The 21368-nt window shown below is 40.5% G+C and overlaps 2 protein-coding genes across 7 annotated transcripts in view; one reads left to right on the top strand and one right to left on the bottom strand.

Moving 5' to 3' along the window:
• The window catches only part of SLC31A1 (solute carrier family 31 member 1), a 43355-nt gene extending 32393 nt beyond the window's left edge, over positions 1-10962 (bottom strand). The window contains exons 1-2 of one of the 4 annotated variants that reach the window (XM_053656334.1): positions 631-741; positions 43-159 (exon numbers count right to left, since the gene is read on the bottom strand). The gene's annotated coding sequence lies outside the window, so the exon portion shown is untranslated. Of the gene's footprint in view, positions 1-42; positions 160-630; positions 742-10857 lie in introns of those variants that run through there. The other 3 variants (XM_037163483.2, XM_037163484.2, XM_037163482.2) reach the window with 3 other exon arrangements.
• Positions 797-21368, top strand: part of FKBP15 (FKBP prolyl isomerase family member 15) — a 50665-nt gene continuing 30093 nt past the window's right edge. For all 3 annotated transcript variants that reach the window (XR_008389917.1, XM_037163479.2, XM_037163481.2), the window contains exons 1-9: positions 797-1108; positions 5888-6003; positions 11799-11883; positions 12340-12409; positions 15595-15669; positions 16001-16099; positions 18609-18758; positions 19616-19684; positions 21179-21325. Coding sequence is in view for 2 of the 3 variants with exons in the window: in XM_037163479.2 (XP_037019374.2) it covers positions 1053-1108; positions 5888-6003; positions 11799-11883; positions 12340-12409; positions 15595-15669; positions 16001-16099; positions 18609-18758; positions 19616-19684; positions 21179-21325 (867 nt within the window). In the remaining variant the exon portion in view is untranslated. The remainder of the gene's footprint in view (positions 1109-5887; positions 6004-11798; positions 11884-12339; positions 12410-15594; positions 15670-16000; positions 16100-18608; positions 18759-19615; positions 19685-21178; positions 21326-21368) is intronic.

Consider the following 21368-nt stretch of genomic DNA (forward strand, 5'->3'; position numbering starts at 1 on the left):
CATCACCCAGCGCCAGAACATCCCAGCTCTCCTGCACCTCACCTGCACGGATGGACTCTAGAGGGAGGACTTTTCTCAAGATGTAGCCAGTCTAGCAACCACTCCGTGAGGACACAGTGCTTGAGGGCTGACGAAGAACTTGCATTAGCTCACCGAGTCCTGAAGCAAGAGACCAGGAACACAACCCGTCTGTCCTTAGCTCTGTGTGACCTCAGACTAGTCAAGCAAGTACTTGGTTCCTTCTTCTCCTCCCTGTAAATTCTGGGATTATGAGAAGACGGGGATTGAATCCGATGACCTCTGAGGCCTAAAAGCTTCTTGAGCCGCCGGCACACAGAAGCACTGGACAAAGAGCCCGTTGGCTAGTGAAGTCGGCCACAGGGGGACTGGCGGTCCGGGCGTCAGACCAGTTTTACGCACGGGGAAACTGAGGCACGGAACGTCGTGCCACAAGGTCACTCCAGCTATGTCACTGTTGGGGCCGGACCGACAGCTCAGGTCTCCAGACTGCCAATCCCGGGCCCTTTCTCCTTTCTCCAAACCGAGAAGAGTGGAGTGGGCAGACCTGCTCCCGGAGGAGAAAAAACTGAGCTCGCACCAGGGATGAGAGAAGGGCGAGGGAGGACTTACCTTCCCAGATCGAGTTCTGCCACTGGCGCCTCCCTTCCAGAACCTTAACCCGTAAGCCCCTCGCGACTCTTCAGAAGCCCCCTCCACTTCTGACCCGCTCGACGTGTCCAACACTGCCACCAAGGCCGCCGATTTGCCGCTGCTCCGCCCCCTGCTTCATTGGCCAATCCCTGAGCAGAACTTCGGAGCTCCCGCGGATTTCACCGCCTCTCAGAGCTGGAGAAGCTTACGTCACGCGGCGCGCGTGCTCCAGAGGCCCTCCCCTTTACCCTCCCCAAACCTTGTGTCTCCTCTCCACTGAGAAAACATGCCAGAGTGTGCCCTGCCGGAAAGCAGCACGCCGCCGCGGCATTTCACGACGTCGGCGGCTAAACGCCCACGAAACGCTCCTACTCCCTCCCGGTTGCCGGGCGAAAGCAAGCATGATGCTCGGTGCGGGGGACGAAGATGACACCGACTTCCTCTCGCCTAGCGGCGGGTGAGTGACTGAGGGGTAGAGGGCGTGGCTGAAGAAGGCGAGCACGTGGTTGGAGGGGTCGTTCTCTTATCAGACCTCTGACCAACTTCCGGGTCCAGACCCCTGCACATTTCGGTACTCTAGGTACAGATCATACAATCCTGGCAGAGCTCGGAACTGCTGCGTCTGTCCACCTGCGTTCTGGGCCTGGCATCTCCCCGGATCACGCAGTATGACCCTGGGTTCGCCTTTTGCTTTTGCAGTTTCTTCTGTTAAATGAGGGTGATTGCTGGTGTGAATACCCTGTCTCAGAGTGCTTCATAGGAGCCACCTGGGGCTGTGTAAGACTTTTCTCCTGGGTGGACACTTAAGAATTAGCCCTGGTGAGTCAGGTCCAGCATCCTTGAAGGCTTATCTCGGATGTGGCCTTTTTTGTGCTTTCTCTTCTTCCACAGCTCCAGGCAGAAAAAAGTTGCTTTCTCTTCTTTAGTCCCACAACTAGGAGTGATTATCTCTGTCCTTGCACACCCAACCTACTATTAGATTAAGAGCGCTGACATGACAGAGACCTCTTATGTTGTTCATCTCTGCCCAGCGCTCGGCCTAGTGTCTGACACACAGTGAGTACCTGCTGAAAGAATAATGGTTGTGAAAAGTGCACTCTAAAACTTAAAAACCAATCTAAGAGGCTGCTGTCGTTATCCTCTGCCCCCAGTCACTAGCCCGGGCTAAAGTTCTTCAAGCGGCAGCTTCTAGCCACTTGGATCACTTCAGCCATTTCCCTTGTGTTGTGTCAGCAGACAGCTGGACTCCCTTCAGACTTGTGACCTGCCAAGTTCTGACCTTTGCATAGCCTTTTTTTTGTTGAACATCTCTGTTTAACAAGTTTAAGAAATGTACTGAAGAATGATGAATACACTAATATATTCCCCTCATTCCACTAAGTGCCAAGAAGTTGCAAAGATGCTTAAGCTGCTGTGCATGCCCTCAAGTTGCTTCCAGTCCTGGTAGAGATTCCATACATAAAATGATACTGGCTGTCTTTTAACTTACACTGTGACTAGCTCTATGCTCCTATCCTTAAATCCTCTTTTCATGCCTACCTACCCCCACTTTAGATGGCCTTCATCCACTTAGTTTCACTTCAGGTTCTTTCAGTTCCTCAGATAGTTTAGAGTGAAGCTGTGCTTGGATTCATATTTTCCCTATTCCACCCAAAACATTCACCAAAATGTTTTCACAGTCCAACTTGCTGATTTTGACTGTGTAGTATACTTTTTAAAGTAATGTTTTTTCATAAAACCTGTTTTGTTTGTATATAGCTGTGTCTTGTGAAAGTTTACAAGATATACTTTAAATTTACATTCTTCACTAGGTGGAAGTATTTGGGGAAGTCCGTCAATGAAAGTTAGGGCTTTCACCTTTCGTGCAACAAGCAGTGGACTGCTGACGGAAAATTACAGGGTGAAAAATGACAGTCGTGTGCTCTTTTCCAGATTCCTGGCCCGAGATAGGTCTTGGTGCCTCAGCTTTGCTGCTTTCCACAGCAGGCCCAGAGGACTTCAAACACTTTATTTCTAAGTGTGTGACTGTGCTCATAAACATAGACAACAGCTAGTTTAATGGTGAAAGTCTTAGTAAACAAAGTTATTCAGATACCTTATTTTTGTTCACAGTAATAACCAGAAAAAAATCAGATTTAAGTTTGAGGGTGTAGAAAGCTGCACCAACATTCTCTGATTCAGCTTTTCCTGCAGCGTTTTATCTAAGGAAGTAGAACATATGACAGTAAGCACTGTAGCTGCTTTTCACTTCCTCCTTTATAACTGTGCTTATTAATTTTTAAGTATCTTGGCTTCATTATATGACTTCCTTCATTCCATTTAGGATATTCCAGCCTAATAGAAAAGGGAGTATTAGTGCCTAGGATGGTTATCTAGATGACCGATAATCTGTGTTCCATGTTTCCAGGGCTCTTAAAGTCCATGGGTAACCCTGAAGTAGTAATCAGGAAGTGTGTGGTATTTTTGGTGGGTTTTTTGTTTTGGGGTTTTGTTTTTTTTTTGGATTTAGCCCTCTCCCCACCATTGTGACTTTGAAATAAACAAGTATGTAAATGCCTGCTAAGTATATGGTCCTTGGCTTTAGCTAATACACATGGGAATAAGGCACAGTTCCTGCTCCTAAGAAACTTTCAATTTAGTAGAGTAAAATCAGTCCAGTATTAAAAATCACAAAGCATTTTTAAGGGGCCAGTTATGTGTACGCTTGTGTTTCAGATTAGCAGAGTAATGATAAATCACCAGTATAAAGGTAGAAAAAGATAAACCTCGTACCGATCATCAAAAAGCATTTTTAAGTTCCATAAAAGACACAGAAAAGCCTAGGTTCTAATGTTGATTCTGCCTCTAGTTAGGAGTGTGACTTTGGGTAAGTCACTTCTTTCTCCTTGGCTCTCCATATTCCAGTCTGTTAAATAATGGGCTTTTCTCTAGATGATCTGGGAGACCCTTCCCAGTTCTTTAGTTTTGTCTTCTTGTTAATATCAGTTCGTAGTTGCAGGTCAGTTTGTGCATCCATTAAGCTTACTTCTCTGCAAGGGTATCTGAGTTGAATTAATATTTTAAGGATGTGTGCACATGATTTAAAACATTTGGTGTACTTAATGCCAGGCACTGCACATCCTTCTAAGTAATACATATACATTATCATATTTACTTTTCCCTGCTGCTCTGTGAGGTAGTTTTTACTATTATACCCATTTTATACATGGGAAGTTAAGGATCGGAGAAGTAAATTGCCAGTGTCACACAGCTAAAAACTAAAGGAGCCTGAATTTGAAATCAGGCAAGCAGATTGCCACCAGACTACCAATGTGCCATTATCATTATTTTAGAAGTAAATGTTTGATGCCACAGTTCATAAAAGAAGTACTTTACCAACAGAAAGAACCCCCGTTTATTAAAATATGCTGATGTAGCATAAATACAGTTACTGTTTTTGATGAGAAAAGGAGTATAAAACTATACTCCTCTCCCTCTCTCCTTCCCTTCCCCTCTAAAAATAAATAAAATCTTTAAAAGTAAAAAAAAAAACTAAGGCTAGATAAAGACTTTGGCAACTATGAATGCATTGGAGGACATTTATTTTAAAATTATAAATTAACTGGTGTTTTGGCAGGAAGGAAGAGCCGCTTTTCACTTCTTTCACCTTGATGCGGTAGGTGTATGGTGACAGTGAATTTTGCCCAACTAGACAAATTAGTAGAACTGAAACCATTACCCTTAGAAAGCCCTGCTTACAAGGTTGGCCCTTGGCTGACATCTGGGAACTTCATTGGTAAACATTTCCCACCTTGATAATAAAGCTTTCCGTAAATGACAAGATTGGCTCGCTTGTCTAAACCGTTTGTACAAACAAAATGATTCATGAACCTTGTGTTTTTTCTGGGAATCTAGAATTTAGGTACCTGCTAGAGGGTTTCTGTTTCTCAGCCCCTAGAGACTCAAAGCCTGTGGAAATTAAGTCACTAATAAGCTTCCCTGGTAGACTACACTTCACACATGTTACAGCTCATCGCTGGAGAAATTAAATGTGTTCTGTGTCACTCCACTGGGAGAGGACTCTTGGAAGCTTGCTCTGGTTTCCTCTAGACTTTGTCCCACGTGCCTTTCCCTTTGCTGATGTTGCTCTGTATCTTTTCATTGTAATAAATCTTAGCCACGAGTACAACTATATGCCAAGTCTAGGAGCCCTTCTAATAAATCACCGAACCTGGTGTTAGTCCAACACAAAATGTCATTCACCTAGAGAGGAAGCAGATGAGTAAGAACAGGTTTTGCTGGGGCAGTGGGGACTGGAAGAGAGATGTTCTGGTTTGGACCTGTTGCATTTGTGTTGCCTGTGGGATATCTGTGTTGTCTGGTACTCAGGAGCAAATTCTGGGTTGAGGATGCAGATTTGAGCATCATCAGCATTTGGCTAGCACTTGATACCAAGGTAAATAAATGAGATTGCCAGGGGTGAGGGAGTATAAAATCTTAGGGGCATAGACATTGAAGGGTTGAGCAAAGGAGAAAGATTGCAAGGATCCAGAGAAATCGGAAGACATGAAATGGGCGTCTTTAACATTTATTGATATCTTATTTGAGCTTGTCCCTCTTCCTAACTCACGGTATCCCCACAGAAGTTAGGGGAAGATTTTGTTTGAAGAACAAATTAGTTGACAGTGTAAAAAGGCAGCATGAAGGCCAAATCAGATAAGGACTGATAAATTATGTTTAGTAACAAAGAGGTGGGTGGTAATCCTTGCAAAAGCAGTTTCATTGGAATATTTGGGACATAAGCTTCATTGCAAGGGGTGATAAAAGAATGGTTCTGCCTGTTGGGTGAAATGTAGACAGGACCGTGTTTGATGGTGTAACTTCATAGTACAGCTTTCTTTCAATTTAATAAACTAGTATGAAGTAGGAAACAATGACTTGCTAAAGGCAAGAATTTACAGTTTAAAGAGACTAGCCTCTGGACTAGCATAGATAGCATCTGGAACAACCGCCTCAATTTACAGATGCAAGAAACTGAGGTCCAGAAAGAAATGCCTTGACTAAAATCTTGTGGACAGGTAAGGTCAGCCGATGGTGTCCCGATCCAAATACAATCTTGATTTCAAAGACACTTGTCTTCTACTTTTATTATTGAATGGTGGGATATACAGTCAAGGAGGTATTCAAGATTGCAGGTGAGATGATACCAGGTTTGAGATATGACAAATGAAATGTTATTTTCATTTTCTACTGACAGTGCCAGATTGGCTTCTCTTTTTGGACTGGATCAGACAGCTGCTGGCCATGGAAATGAATTCTTCCAGTACACAGCCCCAAAGCAGCCTAAGAAGGGCCAGGGAACAGCAACAGCAGGTAAGTTAAGAGGTTAGGATTAGACCCTACCAAATTATTTGAAAGTAACAACCTTCCCACAGAGGTATGCCAGGTTGTTCCTCCTAGATCAGTCTGCCTCTCTGAGTTCTGAGATACCAATTCTAGCAGCTGGATAGTGTGTCTTTTGTTGGAAACTGGTGAAGAAAGGTCACAGGTAAGCCATTCTGCCCATTGTGGACACCACTCTCAAAATCTCTGCCCAGGGCCCTCTTAGTAGGTACTGTCCAGTGTTCTGGTGAGAAGGAAGAGCTGCTTATTACTTTTTTTACCTTGATGTATGATGACAACAAGTATTTCCTAACTAGGCAGTGACGCTCAGTGCTGTATCCCTGTACCTTTCATCATGATGGACACAAAAGAAAATTGAACATTCGTTGAAGGAAAAGAGAGAAGGGGGACTAATAATGCCTGCTATGTGTCCAGTCTTGGGTGCTTTACATCTATTTCCTTATTTAATTCTCAGTTCTGTGATAAAGGTGAGACTACCATCATTTTAGAGTCTCAGAAGTTTAGGGACTCGATCAGCATCGTGCAGCAGTAAATGCCAGATTGAAGTTCAAGCACTGATCTGATTCACTCCAAAGGTTTTCTTCCCTCCTATACTTTGCTGTCTTTGTGTAAGAGCCTGAAGAGGAGAGAGGGACTGATGGAAACAGCCCTGAGCTGCCAGCACTGAACAGGTGGTGAGGGACATGGAATATTTGTTGAATGAAGATGACAGCGTTGCATGCCTTTTACATGCTAGGCACAATGCTGGCGCATGTACAAATGAAGGTGTTAGGATAAGTAGAGCTGAATAGTTGTAATGGTTACCATATGGCCCATGAAGTCTAAGATATTTTACTCTGGCCTTTATTTTTTAATATTTTTTAGATTTACTTTTAGAGAGGGGAAGGGAGGGAAAAAGAAACATCAATGTGTGGTTGACTCTCGAGTGCCCCCCACTGGGGACCTGGCCTGCAACCCAGGCATGTGCCCTGACTGGGAACTGAACCGGTGACCCTTTGGTTCACAGGCTGGTGCTCAGTCCACTGAGCTGAGCCTCAGTCAGGGCTTTACTCTGGCCTTTTAAAGAACATGCTTGCTGACCCCTGCTCTAAATCTTACCTGTCACTTTTGGCAGCTTTGCAGTGAATTGCTGATCCTGTTCTTCAGGCCATAACCTGACCAGATTGCTGGTAGGCTGTGCCTTTACATTTCCTCTGGCACATCTCTTCATCAGCTGTGGACTTCTGACTCAATTTTAAGTGACCGAGTTAATGGATATAGATAAAAATAAACCTAAGGCGCCACCCAGGGGAGTAACTTGATTTTTTTTTTTAAATCAGGAAACAACAACTGTGAGTTCATTATACCTTCAAAGAAGTATTGTAAAGGCATTTGAACTTAAAAATTACCTATACAATCTTATTAGGCATGTACAAATAAAAAGTAAAGTAACAATATAGTAGACCATACTGTTCAAGGGATGTTTTTATAAGAAGTCTTTGTGGGGAACATGACTGCAGCATAGTTATTGAATCTCTTCAAAATTTCAATATAAAAACAGAGCAACTAGATATAAACATACATATGGAAGACAAACATATGGAAATTTTTCCGACAAAATCAGTTGAAGAGGTATCCTCATGAACCCCGACATACAAGCAGGTGTGGACAGACCACTGACAACCACAAGGCTTGCACGGTGGCAGCATTTGCATGGAAGCAGACAGGGATGCAGTGGGAGGATGTTTGAGTCTGAGAGTGGGAGAACCCCACACTAGCCAGAAGGCATTCACGGAAAGTGTGATAGGCCAGGGTGGAACTGGAAAGTGTTTTGCCCCCTCCAGTTGTGGGTAAGTACAAGGGGTTGGCGATGGGGCTAAAAGAACTGCAGCACTCTTGCTCCTGTGAACTTCGGAACCTCGCCCACTATGGTGACCTCCAGGGCAGGTCCCCACAATGAGAAGAACCTGCCGGGAGTGGAGTTAACATCGAGGAGGACAGAGATATTAGAAATGAAGGAGAGAAGATCCAGGTGAGAATAAGGATAGAAGTGGAGTCAGAAAGTCTCAGGAGGAATCCACACTATTTTTGAACTTTATACACACACACAAAAAAAAAAAAAAGAAGGGGGAGCTCTGTGAATTTAGGAAGCTACCATGAACCTCCTAAGAGTTAAGAAAAGCAAATTTCAAGTAAAAATGAGCAATAGAAAAGTCTCAGAATCAAACTCTGTGCAAAACTAGTTTAAAAACAAAGAGAGCAAGGAACAGAACAGTATCTCTACAGTGAAAGCTCCATTCAGTGAGAATGTTTCTTACTGAGCAGATCAAAACTATAACCACTTACTAACATTAAGAAAATAACATAAGACATTGAGATGAGAAGATTAATGCAAATTAGAATATCTAAGAGTAAGTAGCAGGACTCAGACAAGAATTAGAGATGTAAAAAAAAATCATTTCAGTAATGAAGACTAAACTAGAACAAGAGAATGAATAAATAACAGATTGTGCCTCAAGAGAAATAGAAGGTTAGCAGGAGGAAAATTATTTTAAAAATTTAAATATCTGTCTCAATTTTAGAGAGAGAGGAAGGGAGGGAGAGAGAAACACCAGTGTGAGCAAGAAACATCAATTGGTTGCCTCCCAGACACACCCTGTCCAGGGATCAAACTGAAAACTTAGGTGTGTGCCCTGACCTGGAATCGACACCCCAGCCGTTTGGGGTACAGGACTGTGCTCCAGCCCACTGGGCCACATCAGCCAGGGCAATAGGAGGACATTTTTTTAAAAAAAGATTTTATTTACTTAACTCTAGAGAGAGGGGAAAGGAGAGAAAAAAAGAGGGAGAGAAACATCAGTGTGTGGTTGCCTCTCACATGCCTCCTACTGGGGATCTGTCCTGAAACCCAGGTATGTGCCCTGACAGGGAATTGAACCCTCAGCCCTTTGGTTCACAGGCCAGCACTCAATCCACTGAGCCACAGTAGTCGGGGAAGGTTTGAAAAGTAAAATCAAGAGAAGGTTTAAAAAGAAAGTAAAAAACATTGAAGATAGCAAAGAAGATCCAACATATGGGTGCAAAAAAATTACATGTGTATATATGTACACACACATACATATATACACATGCACACATGTATACATATACATATATAATGTATGTGTTTATATGTCTAGATATATACATATAAACACACATGCATGAATGAATATATACTTATTTTCATTTCTATAAAGTAGGGAAAGAAGAACAGACACTAAAAACAAATGAAACTTTGCTTAAAAAAAGAGATTGGAAACTACACACCATTAAAAGAAAGTCCTCATGAGTTGGGAATTCAAAAACCTGTACAATGCTGAATTCATAGAGAACGAAATGCTAAGCCAATGAGAAGATCATGTGATTGTGAGCATCTGACTCACTTATCCCTCTAGCAAACCCACAAACACCTTCCTGGTCCATGGCATTAGATAGGGAGGTGCGGGTGTGCTGGGAGAAGTTAAACCATCCTCTAGACGGATGCTAGGCCGACCTCAAGGAGACAGTTTTCCTCAATGTTTCAGACTTGCCCCGATAAGCGCATTCTGGCCTTAGTTACTTTTTTCCTGTCATACACTGTGTATCAGGAGAAAAGTTTGATAATATTATAGTATTACATATAGCTGGAAAGTGCTGAATAAGGTAAAAACTAGTTGTAGGGTTTTACTAAAAAGTAAGGAAAATGTGAACACCAGGCTAAGAAAATAAGTGAATGATATAAGTGGACAATTCATCAAAACAAAGCAAATGTTCAGTGTATAAGTTTATAGAAAATGTTAAAATTTCAGCTTCCCTGTAAACAATAAATGCAAATGAAAGCAACAGTGGGGTGACTTTCCCCTTTCCCTATTTCCTGCCTCCCATTAGTAAAAATTTTAAAAAGATTATTTTCTCACATCGTCAGGGATGCAAAGCTGGGAGACTCGTACAGCTGGTGGGAGCGTAAAGCGGCGTGGCGTTTGTCAAGGGCATTTAGGCAGAATGTGACATACCCTTAAACGTTATGATGCTCCTTCATCTCCCAGTTCCATTTTTAGAAAAATTTTCTAAGAAAATAATAGGAGGTACAGACAAAAATGTGCATTTTAGCAGTGCTTACTATAGCATTATTTGTAATACAGAAAAGTTGGAGGAGGCTCAAAGATATATCAAACAATAGAAAATTGGATATATTTTGGTAGCGTGATAATGCAGTATTTTATGTAGCCACTAAAAACATTTTTAGGACTTTTGTCTTTTGTTTTGGACATTTTGAAGAATAAAAGGAAATGCCTATGCTAAGTAAGAAAAGGAGGGCCCTGGCTGGTATAGCTCAGTGGATTGAGCACGGGCCGGCGAAACAAAGGATCACAGTTCGATTCCCAGTCAGGGCACATGTCTGGGTTGCAGGCCAGTTCCCGACAGGGGATGCAGGAGAGGCAACCATACATTCCTATTTCTCTCCCTCTCTCCTTCCCTTCCCCTCTAAAGATAAATAAAATCTTTTAAAAGAAAGAAAGAATTAAGAGAAAAAGAGACAAGGAGGTTGTCATTATATTATTAATTTTGTTTCAGAAAGACAAAGCTGCAGGGTTTATGTGTATAGAAAAAGGAATAGGAATAAATACATTAAACTATTAACACTTATTTGGGTGGTGAGGTTACAGACCTGTAACCTCATAAACATAAAAAAAGTTTTTATTTTCTTTATATTTCTGTATTTGCTAAGTTCCTACAATGTATATGTACTCCACAATCAGAAAAAAGTGTCAATACACAATTCAGAAGACAAAATTCAACTGGATAAAATGTAAAAGATCTTACTGGCTTCATTCAGCAGTTCCTGAATCAGGCAGCATCCACTGTAACTGAGAGGAGCTCCGAGGAGCTGTGCAAAATGGAAGACTTGTAAGCAGAAGGGAGCGGGAACAAAGAAGTTGTATTAGGCAAAGAGGCGGGTTGCTTATTGCCAGCTTACTTCCCCTTAGGGGGTGGCAGCGGGTCTTCAGGCGTATTACCTCACTAGTGCTGATCAGGCAATTACTGGCTTAAGCTTCCATTTCTGGGAGGGCCAAACTGGAATTAAATCTCAGTTTGGTTATGTGGAGTTTAGCATAAGTGACTTTATTTGGGGCCTGTTGCCTTGTTTTTTTATCAGTGCAAAATAAAAAAAACAAGGATGCTTTTGAAAATAAATTCTTGGTTGTTATGTCTCACTACTCATGTGGTGAGTGTAAATATGTGACTCATCTAAATATACCCTTATTTCAAAACACTGGAATGACTCTTATACCACCGTGAAAGGTAAGTAATGGCTGTGACCTGAGTATTATACGTTCTGTATTCCAGAAGTAAGGGAAGGAGAAATAGTTTCATTTTCATTTATGAAAGTGGTCAAAATATTGGAAGGGGAAAAGAAAGTAGATAGAATTTGACCTCATTTTCTAGGTAACACTTCTTGCCCAGCCCCAAATTCTTGTTTGGAGTGAAGTCAGAGTCTTGGGTTCTAGTCTAGGCTTGCTGCTACCATTGCATAAAGCACTTGAGTGCTTAGAGCCTGGGTTTTCTCATCCCCAGATGAGCTCATACCACTGTTTTATGGATCAAATGATGATAATGGTCATGAGAGCATTTTAACACTAACTGTAGGGTGTAAAGAAGAATTCTGTGAAGAAGAATTTTGAAGCAGCTTTAATAGTTTAAAAAAAAAACCACGGTTTCAATCAAGAAATGATTGACAACTTTGCTTCCTTTTTCATCTTCAGGAAATCAGGCGACACCAAAAACAGCACCCACCTCAACAGGCACTTCCACGGTATTGGTTGCAACAGCAGTCCATGCCTACAGATAGTAAGTAGCCGAGAAGGAGCACTTTCTGAAGTTGGGGGTGGGTGAAGCTCCTGCCTTCTCAGTGTAAGCCTCTGTGCACTGCAAAACAGCTACTCAGCCTTTCCCTGGCAAAAGTACCATTCATGCATTTTAACTTTTGAGTTCTCCAACTTCTCATAAAACTTTAAAGAGCCATTGTCTCTTCTCCTTCGTCCCTCCCTCTCTCCCCTGCAGAGTGCTTATACCCTCAACAACTGCCTTTCCAAGTGCTCAAAGAAAGCTACTACACTAAGATATGAATAGTAGATACTTAAAGAGTAAAGATGTTGTGTAAAAGCTTTAAGTTGTAAACTGTTCATCTCCAGTCCTTTCTAGAGGCTGAATGACTAGATTTCCCGTTTTTATGTTGCAGAAAATAAAGCTGGTTCTGCTTAGTTTAAGGAAGTACTAATACCTGTTGTTTTTTTCCTTCTGTAGCACAAATGGTCAATATGTAAAGCAGGGCAAATTTGGTGCTGCAGTCCTGGGAAATCACACAGCCAGAGAGGTGAGATTGCCCCGCATCTCATGTACATTCAGGTGCCCCAGGTCATATTGATAGAACTGCCTTTCCTCTGGGCTTGCCCAGTGTCTCGTGTTTCAGAGAATTAGAATGATTGTTCTGAGTGCTAATTTTTAATATTAGGTACATTTATAGTCTTTCCCTACTACTGTGCATTAAAACAGATGTGATATGGACCTAGCTTACGCATTTGGAGTTTCAGAGTAAACCATTCACTAGGGACCTCTCTTTGTAAGGTAATGAGCAACACTTAGTATACTACTTAGAGCAGTATGTCTTTGTACCTGCATTAATGACCAGTATTTATCCTTCAGAATTTTAATAATGAGATGGACAACACAGTAAAATACTGGTTTAGATCAGAAAGAAGATGTGGCTAGAAGCCCTGAGACTGATTTACTTGTGTGGGTTGTATCTAGCTTCAAATTCTGCTTCAAATGATTTTGAAAATTGTTGAAATGAGCATAAGAAATTAGAGAATTTCGGAGGTCCAGAGAGCATGGATTCCATACTCCTCAGCAACTCAGACACAGAGATAGAAAATGACCCGTTCAGGGCAGCTAATGTACCCAATTCTCATTTGTACTAAAAACAAACAAAAAACTTATTTATGGAAATTTAGAAGCATAAAAATAGGACTGGAATAATGAATCCCAGATACCCATTACTAGGCTCTAGCAGTTAAACCAAGCCAGTCTCCCTTCTTATCCCACTCGGATTGTTTTGACTAAATCTCCAGTATACAATTTTAGCTATAAATATTTTGGTATGTATGTCTTAAAGAAAATGATTTTTTAAGATATTTTATTTATTTACTTTTAGAGAGAGGGGAAGAGAGGGAAGGGGGAGAAAGAGAAATGTATGAGAGATACATTAATCATTTGCCTCTTGTATGCCCCCTGACTGTGCCCTGGTTGGGAATCAAACCAATGACCTTTGGGTTCATAGGCCCATGCTCATTCTACTGAGCCATACCAGCCAGGGCTAAAAGAAAAGGATTTTTAAAAATGCAACCATTATTTCATTATCATACCTAAAAAAAAATCACCCACAATAATTTTTTTAGACCATTCACTACCAGCTAGTGTTCATATTTCCTTAATTTTTTTTGAAGTTTGTTTTAAACAGGATCTAATAAGGGCCATATATTGCAGTTAGTCACTCCGTCCCTTAAGTCTGTTTCATTTTTCCATCTGGAAGTAAATAAAGTTTGGTTGTTTCTCATGTTAGCAGCCTTCAATGATAATTATTTAGATCCGTTCATTAGGGGTTGCCATTTATATCATAAAAATCTGATGTTGGGACTTTACCAACCTTCACTACCAAGTAGGGTGTAGTAGGTTGTGGCAGAAAACATTTCTGCTATAACAATTATTGAAAAGGAGATAAATTGCTGCAAAAATTACCCTTTAAAATTCATTGTTGAGCTGTGGAAATGATGAGAACTAGATGAACTAAAATTTCAGAGAGGAAAGAGACAATGAGTTGAGTGATTCCTTGAAACTTCTGCTGATACTTAAGTGTGGACTAAACATCGGGTATGGTCCAAGCACTGAGACAGTGGGGCGCAAGAGGCATTGGCAAAAACTAGAGTTTCTCTAAAAGCAAGATTGGTTCTTTTTCCCTAGGGCATTGCTGAGTTCAGAAGTCCAGGGGCTCTACCGGAAAGGCACAGGGAAACTTGCGCAATCTTGTGCAATCTTGTGCACAGGACATAAAGTCCTAGTATAAGACGAGAACCTGTATGGAATGACCTTCCTCTCAATACATTTGCTAAATTTTGAACTTCTTAGGGAGGAGGCTAAAGAACTCAGCTCAGAATCTCTGATGGGCAAACAGCAGGCCAGCGTAGTCAGAGATATTCCAGGCTCTCAATGAAAAGCCCAGGAAGATAATGCTTGAGAATAGGGACAGCCCTAAAGTGGAGTGACCCTTAATAAATCTATGATCCTTCCCTGACCAGTTTGATATGTGATTGGATTGCATTGAGGTGATGAGCCCCTCACTCTACCTGTCTAACATAGCTAAGGAAAGATCCTTCTGGCGCAGGATTGTGTATGTATGAGCCCTCATAGTTTCATCCTCCCCTCTGGGGTTGAATTTTAATCATTTGTGCAATTGGTTTGTATGTGTGCATATGGTAAATGAAACATAAAATTTGCCATTTAAACCATATTTTAGTGTATAATTTAGTGCATTAATTACATTCATAGTATCGAGCAACCATCACTGTCTGTTTCCACTTTTTCATCAACCGAAACTGAAAATCTGTGATTGTAAATCTATAATTCCCCAACCTTGCTTCCCTTATCCCTTGGGAACCTTAATCTACATCCTGGGCCTATGAATTTGCCTATTCTAGATAATTCACATAAGTGAAATCATAAAATATTTGTCCTTTTATGACTGGCTTATTATATTTAGTGTAATGTTTTCAAGATTCATACATGTTGTAGTATGTATCACAACTTCATTCTTTTCATGGCTAAGTAATATTCCATTGTGTATATATAACACATTTTGTTTATCTATTCATCAGTTGACAGACACTTGGTTGTTTCCAGCTACTGGCAATTATAAATAATTGCAGTAAACATTGGTATACAAGTATATGTTTGAGTCCCTGTTTTCTTTTTCTTTTCTTTTTTTGGGGTATACACTAGGAGTGAAATTGCTGTCATAACGTAATTCTATATTTAGCTTTTTGAGGAAATGCCAGACTGTTTCCACAGCAACCTACCATTTTACATTTTTATAAGAAACATGGGTTCCAACACTTTGTTATTTTTCAGTTATTTTTAATAGCCATTTTGGTTAATTGTGACGTGGCACTTTATTGTGGTTTTAATTTGCATTTCCCCAGTGACTGATGATGTTGAGCATTTTCTCATGCTCCCGTTAGCCATTTATTTGTCTCTTAGTCACCCCTTGTATAAATGAAAACACGAACAAAATAAGGACATTGCTAATTACAGTTAAAGAGTAAAGCCAAATAAAAAGAGAATAAAATGGGTAGTGAGAAGGTATCATTTAAAATCCAGCCTGTAAGGGATTAACTGAGTTTTGAGCTTTATACATGTATGAAACACAATCCCTGACATCTTACTGCTGATTTTTGTATTGTCTTTTAACTTCTCTCTTTTTTTATGCCCATCTTTGCTTGAGTACAGTATAAGATCCTTCTTTACATCAGTCAGCAACAGCCAGTTACTGTGGCCAGGATTCACCTGAACTTTGAGCTAATGGTAAGACTTCCTGTATTATAATCATTAACCCCCTTGGGATAGGGTTGTAGGGGGGAGTGGTCTGTGCATACCTGGTGGGAATTAGATTGGTTGCTTCAGCCCTGGATGTCAGACTGCGTATCTTTAACAGAGCCTTTTGGAAAGGTCTTTTGGCTGCCTTCTGGGAAGGTGGACTGAGGGATTGATGGAAGGCGAGAGGGAAGAAGAGAGTTCCCTGACATCTTTCTTTGGGTCCATCTTGGTCAGGGCCCTCTTCTATCAGTTTAGGCAGTCAGATGTATCTGCTCTGCTGCCTATAGTTAAGTTATACCAACATTTTTCCTTTCCCTAGGTTCGGCCCAATAACTATAGCACCTTTTATGATGACCAAAGGCAAAACTGGTCCATCATGTTTGAGTCAGAAAAGGCTGCTGTGGAATTCAATAAACAGGTAAGACCATGGTATCCTTCCTGTGAACAACCAAACACTAGTCTGGATTTCTTTTGATTTGAGGAAAGTATATGCTATACTTTGTTAATGGCCAAGCATAAAAAACCCACTAAATTCGTCACCTGAGCTTATTGTATTTTAGGGAAATAATAGGAGTACTTAATTCAAATTGCTTGAAAATGAGACTTTAAGAGAAAAAAAGGCTAAATGTAAACTTAGTTCTTTAAAATATTTTCACTTCATAAATTATCTTAAGGAATGGGTATAACTATTTTTTAAAAAGTGTTTTAAAAGAATTGTTTAAAGGAAGCAGAATAAAAACAAAGACTGAAATAGAGAACAAGGGGACAGTGGCCAGAGGGGAGAGGGAAGGGCATTTAAGGGGGAAAAGGGGGAGGGATTTGGAGGAACAAATATGAAGGACACAGGGATGAGAACTGGGAGGGGGGTGGAAATGGGAGGGAGGTGGGGAGCACGGGGTGGGTGGGGCTGGGATGGGAGAAATAGACAAAAAACTGTACTTGAAAAATAACTAAATAAAATTATTTTAAAAAAAAGAATTGTTTAAGGGTTACTACATGATCATTGTAAAAAGTTTGGGAAAACTTTTAAAGAATCATTTATAATCCTACTACCCTAAATAACCACTACTAACATGTTATTTTTTTGACCCATAATGCATATTTTGATTCATTCCTTTAAGAGTTCTATATCTTGCTTATTTTATTTAATAATGTATGATATATCTTTTTCTACCTCATTATTTGGAAACATTTTGAAAGCTTAATAATATGAATGCTCCTTAAGTTTATTTAGGCATTCCCTTGCTTTTAGGCATTTAGATTGGTTTCAGTCTTTTAAATAAATGATACTATAGTGAGCATTTAAGTCTTTTTTCCACCTGATTATTTTCTTAAGCTGAATTTTTAGAAGTAAAGATTGTGTCAAAGGGTTCAGATTTTTTAGATTTTCTGTGCACTTTGGCACACTGCTTTGCAGAGAGAGAGAGTACTACCTTACAGTCCTGTCGGTTCTCTCACTGTACCTGTGCCAGCATTTGGAGTTATCTTGTTTTTTGTTTTTTAAGTCTTATTTGCTTGGTAAAAAATGACATTTCATTGGTTTAGTTAGCATCTGTTTGAGTACAATAATGAAACTTTTTAAAAGAAAATGAGTAGCAGCTTTCTAATGTATGCTGTGGTAAAACATTAACTAAAATGCTATGCCATAAAAAACTATAGAATAATTATTCATAATGATGTTGCTGATTTCTTTGTCTAAGATATGTGCTAAGATAATATGGCTAAAACTGTAGGTAGTGCAGATATAAATTATGGGAATTCAACATGGTTTTTTAAAGGGCCTTTTTCCCCCCAGTTTATTCTTGTTACCCTACTAAAGGTGCTCATTTGCCTGCACACATCAAAGCCCAATAGCACACAAATAGGAGATTGCAGCAAAGAAAGTAAGGAAGAGGTGTCATGTTGAGGTGCCATGTTTACTACTTGAGGAAGAGGTGCCATGCGCAGAGTCACAGGTGAGCCAGTGCTCAAAGACCTGGCTTCCCCACGACTCCTATGAGGTGGGTGGCATAGGGGACTGAGGCATTTGGGGTTGTGGTCCCTACTGACTGGTCACCGTCAGGGTGGGAGGTAGTTGATCAGTGCACCTGGTCCTCCTGTCAGCTATGGTGCCACTTCCTCCGGCTTCACTGCTTTTCTGGGTCTGGAGCTGAAACAAAACTGAGGACTAGATATTATCTTTAGTTTGATTGAAACTCTGTTTGCAGTCAGTAGACTAAGACTTTGTTCCTAAGACTGTTTAATGCTTACCAGAACCTCATTGTCTTGAGGGATCAATGATGAAGTGGATGTGCACGGGACGAGGCAGGTGAGGCAGGGTGCTGGATGAGGCCAGTGTGAATCAAAAGGAAAGAAAGGAGAAAAGGTCGCATTAAAAAATGAAGTTTCTGCGTGGTTTCTACAATGAAGGCAATGAAGTTTCTACATTCTCAAAAATGCTTTCTGTATGTTTTTTTAAGCTCTCTGTCTTGCCTAGGTTTCCAAACTCTGCAGCAGTAAACCAGTACGGTAATGATAGCTACCATTTAGGTGTGCTTACCGTTATTTTCCAGGTACTATGCCTAGTACTCCACTTGATTCAGTTCAGTCTTTCTAACTACATTAGGAGAGATTGCAAAGTTTTATCTCCATTTTACATAAAAACCTCTGAAATAAGGGTCACAGAGTTTAAGTTACGTGGCCCAGTCCACATGTTAATAAGTGCCAGTTAGTAAACCCAGATGCGTACTCAGTCTGACTTCAAAGCCACACTCTTAGACACTTTAATTCCTGGCAAGATTACTGACTTTGGAATGGTTTACTTCTAAACATGTACTGGCAGTCTGTTTTGTTAGTGGACACTGCTGATTGGAAAAGAACATTAGCAAAAATGGAGTGTATTATCTGAGCTTAAACTAAGATTATGCTGCTTCGATTTTGTCTCACAGGTGTGCATTGCCAAATGCAACAGCACCTCTTCCCTGGATGTAGTGCTATCACAGGACCTCATTGTAACAGAGGGTCCTGCTGTGGAAGTTGGTGATTCTTTGGAAGTGGCCTATACCAGCTGGCTCTTTCAGAATCATGCACTGGGCCAGGTAAGAGAATGTACCCTGCAAATTCCTTTGTCATTTAAACAGCATGAGGGTTATTCAGATGTAAGGTAGTATTACTGTAAATTGCTGCTGCTGGCAAATAGAAATCTTTTAGGAGCCTGGTTTTAATTCCTACTGTTGTTTTGGGGGCATAGTCATGAAATGCTAATGTATGAAATCTGCTTGGTGCCACTATGACACTACTTAGAGAAAATGGGAACCAACTTCCCAAGTATTATTTTGGGAATTGTTCCCTCATGTGTCCTCCTCTGCCAGTTTTAAACTTGAATATATTCATATGGGAGTAGGTCTTAAAACTTCTTTAGACCTTCCAGTTATTTCAGTTTTTCTTATACTAGATACTGTGAATAGGTTGAGTTTTTTGTCTTCCAATATTATTGAGCCCTCAAAGCAGTGTAGTATGATAGAAAAAAACTTAAGACTGTTAGTCAAAAAAAAGTAGATTCAGTCCCAGTTATATCCTAACTTTGTCAAGTCATTTAAACTCTTAAAATTTTTTCCCCTTTGGTGGATGGAGGTTAGTGGTTAGTGACAGGATTGGTGTCAGCAATAAATGAGGTAATTTATTTGAAAGTTCTTTATAGATGGAAAGTGCTTTTAGTAAATGAAGTTACTTTTTTTTCTAAAACTGGAAAATAAATGCTTCATGGATATTCTGTGTGATAACACCCTTTAGCCATGATGTGGTCCTGTCTTTTCAGCTGTCTTAAAAACTCTTTTCCCTATATATTTGACATTCCCTATTCTAGAAATACTCTGCTAGTATGTAGTAAATTGCATATTATGATTATTATTTTTTTTGAAAATGACCTCATGTATCATTTACTTTGATCAAACAGGTTTTTGATTCCACTGCTAACAAAGATAAGCTGCTTCGCCTGAAATTGGGGTCAGGAAAAGTCATCAAGGTAAATCTGGACTGTGTTATTCCATGGTGTTATCAGTTACAGTGGGCTTAATTTAGATGAAATTTTGTGATTTTCTAACCTGGGTGTCTTCTGAGAGTCTGGAAAGGCTTGATCAAAAGCAAACGTCTGCATTTGGAAGATTTTTACCTATGAGACAATGTACAGTCGTCCCCCTTTATTCGTGGGTTTGCTCTCCTGGCTTTCAGTTGCCCATGGTTAACTGCAGTCTGAAAATATTAGATGGAAAATTCCGTAGTAAACAATTCATACGCTTTAAGTTGCTTGCCATTCCGAGAAGTGTGATGAAATCTCGCTCTGTCCTGCCGTGGAGGTGTGTCGTCCCGGCTCCAGCATGTCTGTGCCGTGAATGCTACAGTAGTCACTTAGCAGCCATCTCAGTAATCTGTCACAGGCACTCCAGTGCTTGTCTTCAAGTAACCTTTATTTACGTAATGATGTCCCCAAAGCCATTTATGTAACTTATATCTTTTTATATTTTATACTTTTTAAAGTATATTTTATTGATAATGCTATTACAGTTGTCCCTAACTTCCCCCTGTCCATTTTGTACCTACCAGCCATGCTTCAATCTCTGTACCCATTCTCCTCCTCCCTGCTGCTAACCTAACCCTCCATATGATCTCCATATCTATGATTCTGTTCCTGTTCTAGTTGTTTGCTTAGTTTTTGTTTTTTAGATTTAGTTGTTGATAGTTTTGAGTTTGTTGTCATTTTAATGTTCATAGTAGTGATCTTCTTTTTCTTAAATAAGTCCCTTTAACATTTCATATAAGGGCTTGGTGATGATGAACTCCTTTACCTTTACCTTGTCTGGGAAGCACTTTATCTGCCCTGCCTTCTAAATGATAACTTTGTTGGAGAGAGTAATCATGGTTGGAGGTCTTCGGTTTGCATCACTTTGAATACTTCTTGCTAATCCCTTCTTGCCTGCAAAGTTTTCTTTTGAGACATCAGCTGGTGGTCTTATAGGTACCTTTGTAGGTAACTCTCCACTTTTCTCTTGTTGCTTTTAAGGTTCTCTCTTTATCTGATCTTGTACTATTTAACCTCTCTAAGCCTCATTTTTCTCATCTGTAAAATGGGGATAATGCCGCCAACGTACGAGGTTATTTTGGTAAACAACATAATGTAAGTAAGGCACTTGCCAGAGTACTTGGAAAAATGGGTTTAATAAGTGACAGCTTTTCTTTCTTTTTTAATGCCATTCTCCCATTCCTCCCAATTTGTCTCATTGTCCAAAATAATTATATTTCATCCATCTCCAGATATCCTGGCTTTTATGAGTAAATTAGAAGCAGCATTCTAGATATTCTTTTAACCCATGAGGAGGCAAGAGACTAGTTAAACTTGAGCTCTTTCCAGAGCTCCAAACCTGAAAGTGTGGATGAGTGAAACCTGATGACCCTGTACTTCATTTTTTCTTTGGAGGAGGTTTGTGTCTGATGAGCTTTTCCCCTTCTCTGATTTCTCAAGGGCTGGGAGGATGGAATGCTGGGCATGAAAAAAGGAGGGAAGCGGTTGCTTATCATCCCTCCAGCCTGTGCTACTGGCTCTGAGGGGGCGATAGGATGGACGCCATCAATGGACTCAATCCTGGTGTTCGAGGTGGAGATCAGGCGGGTGAGTAAAATTGCGCTGTGCTCTGTCGATGAGTCCTCTTTGC

Source organism: Artibeus jamaicensis, unplaced genomic scaffold, assembly GCF_021234435.1.
Source record: "Artibeus jamaicensis isolate MK-2021 breed Jamaican fruit bat unplaced genomic scaffold, CSHL_Jam_final scaffold_1964, whole genome shotgun sequence".
Lineage (NCBI taxonomy): Eukaryota > Metazoa > Chordata > Mammalia > Chiroptera > Phyllostomidae > Artibeus > Artibeus jamaicensis.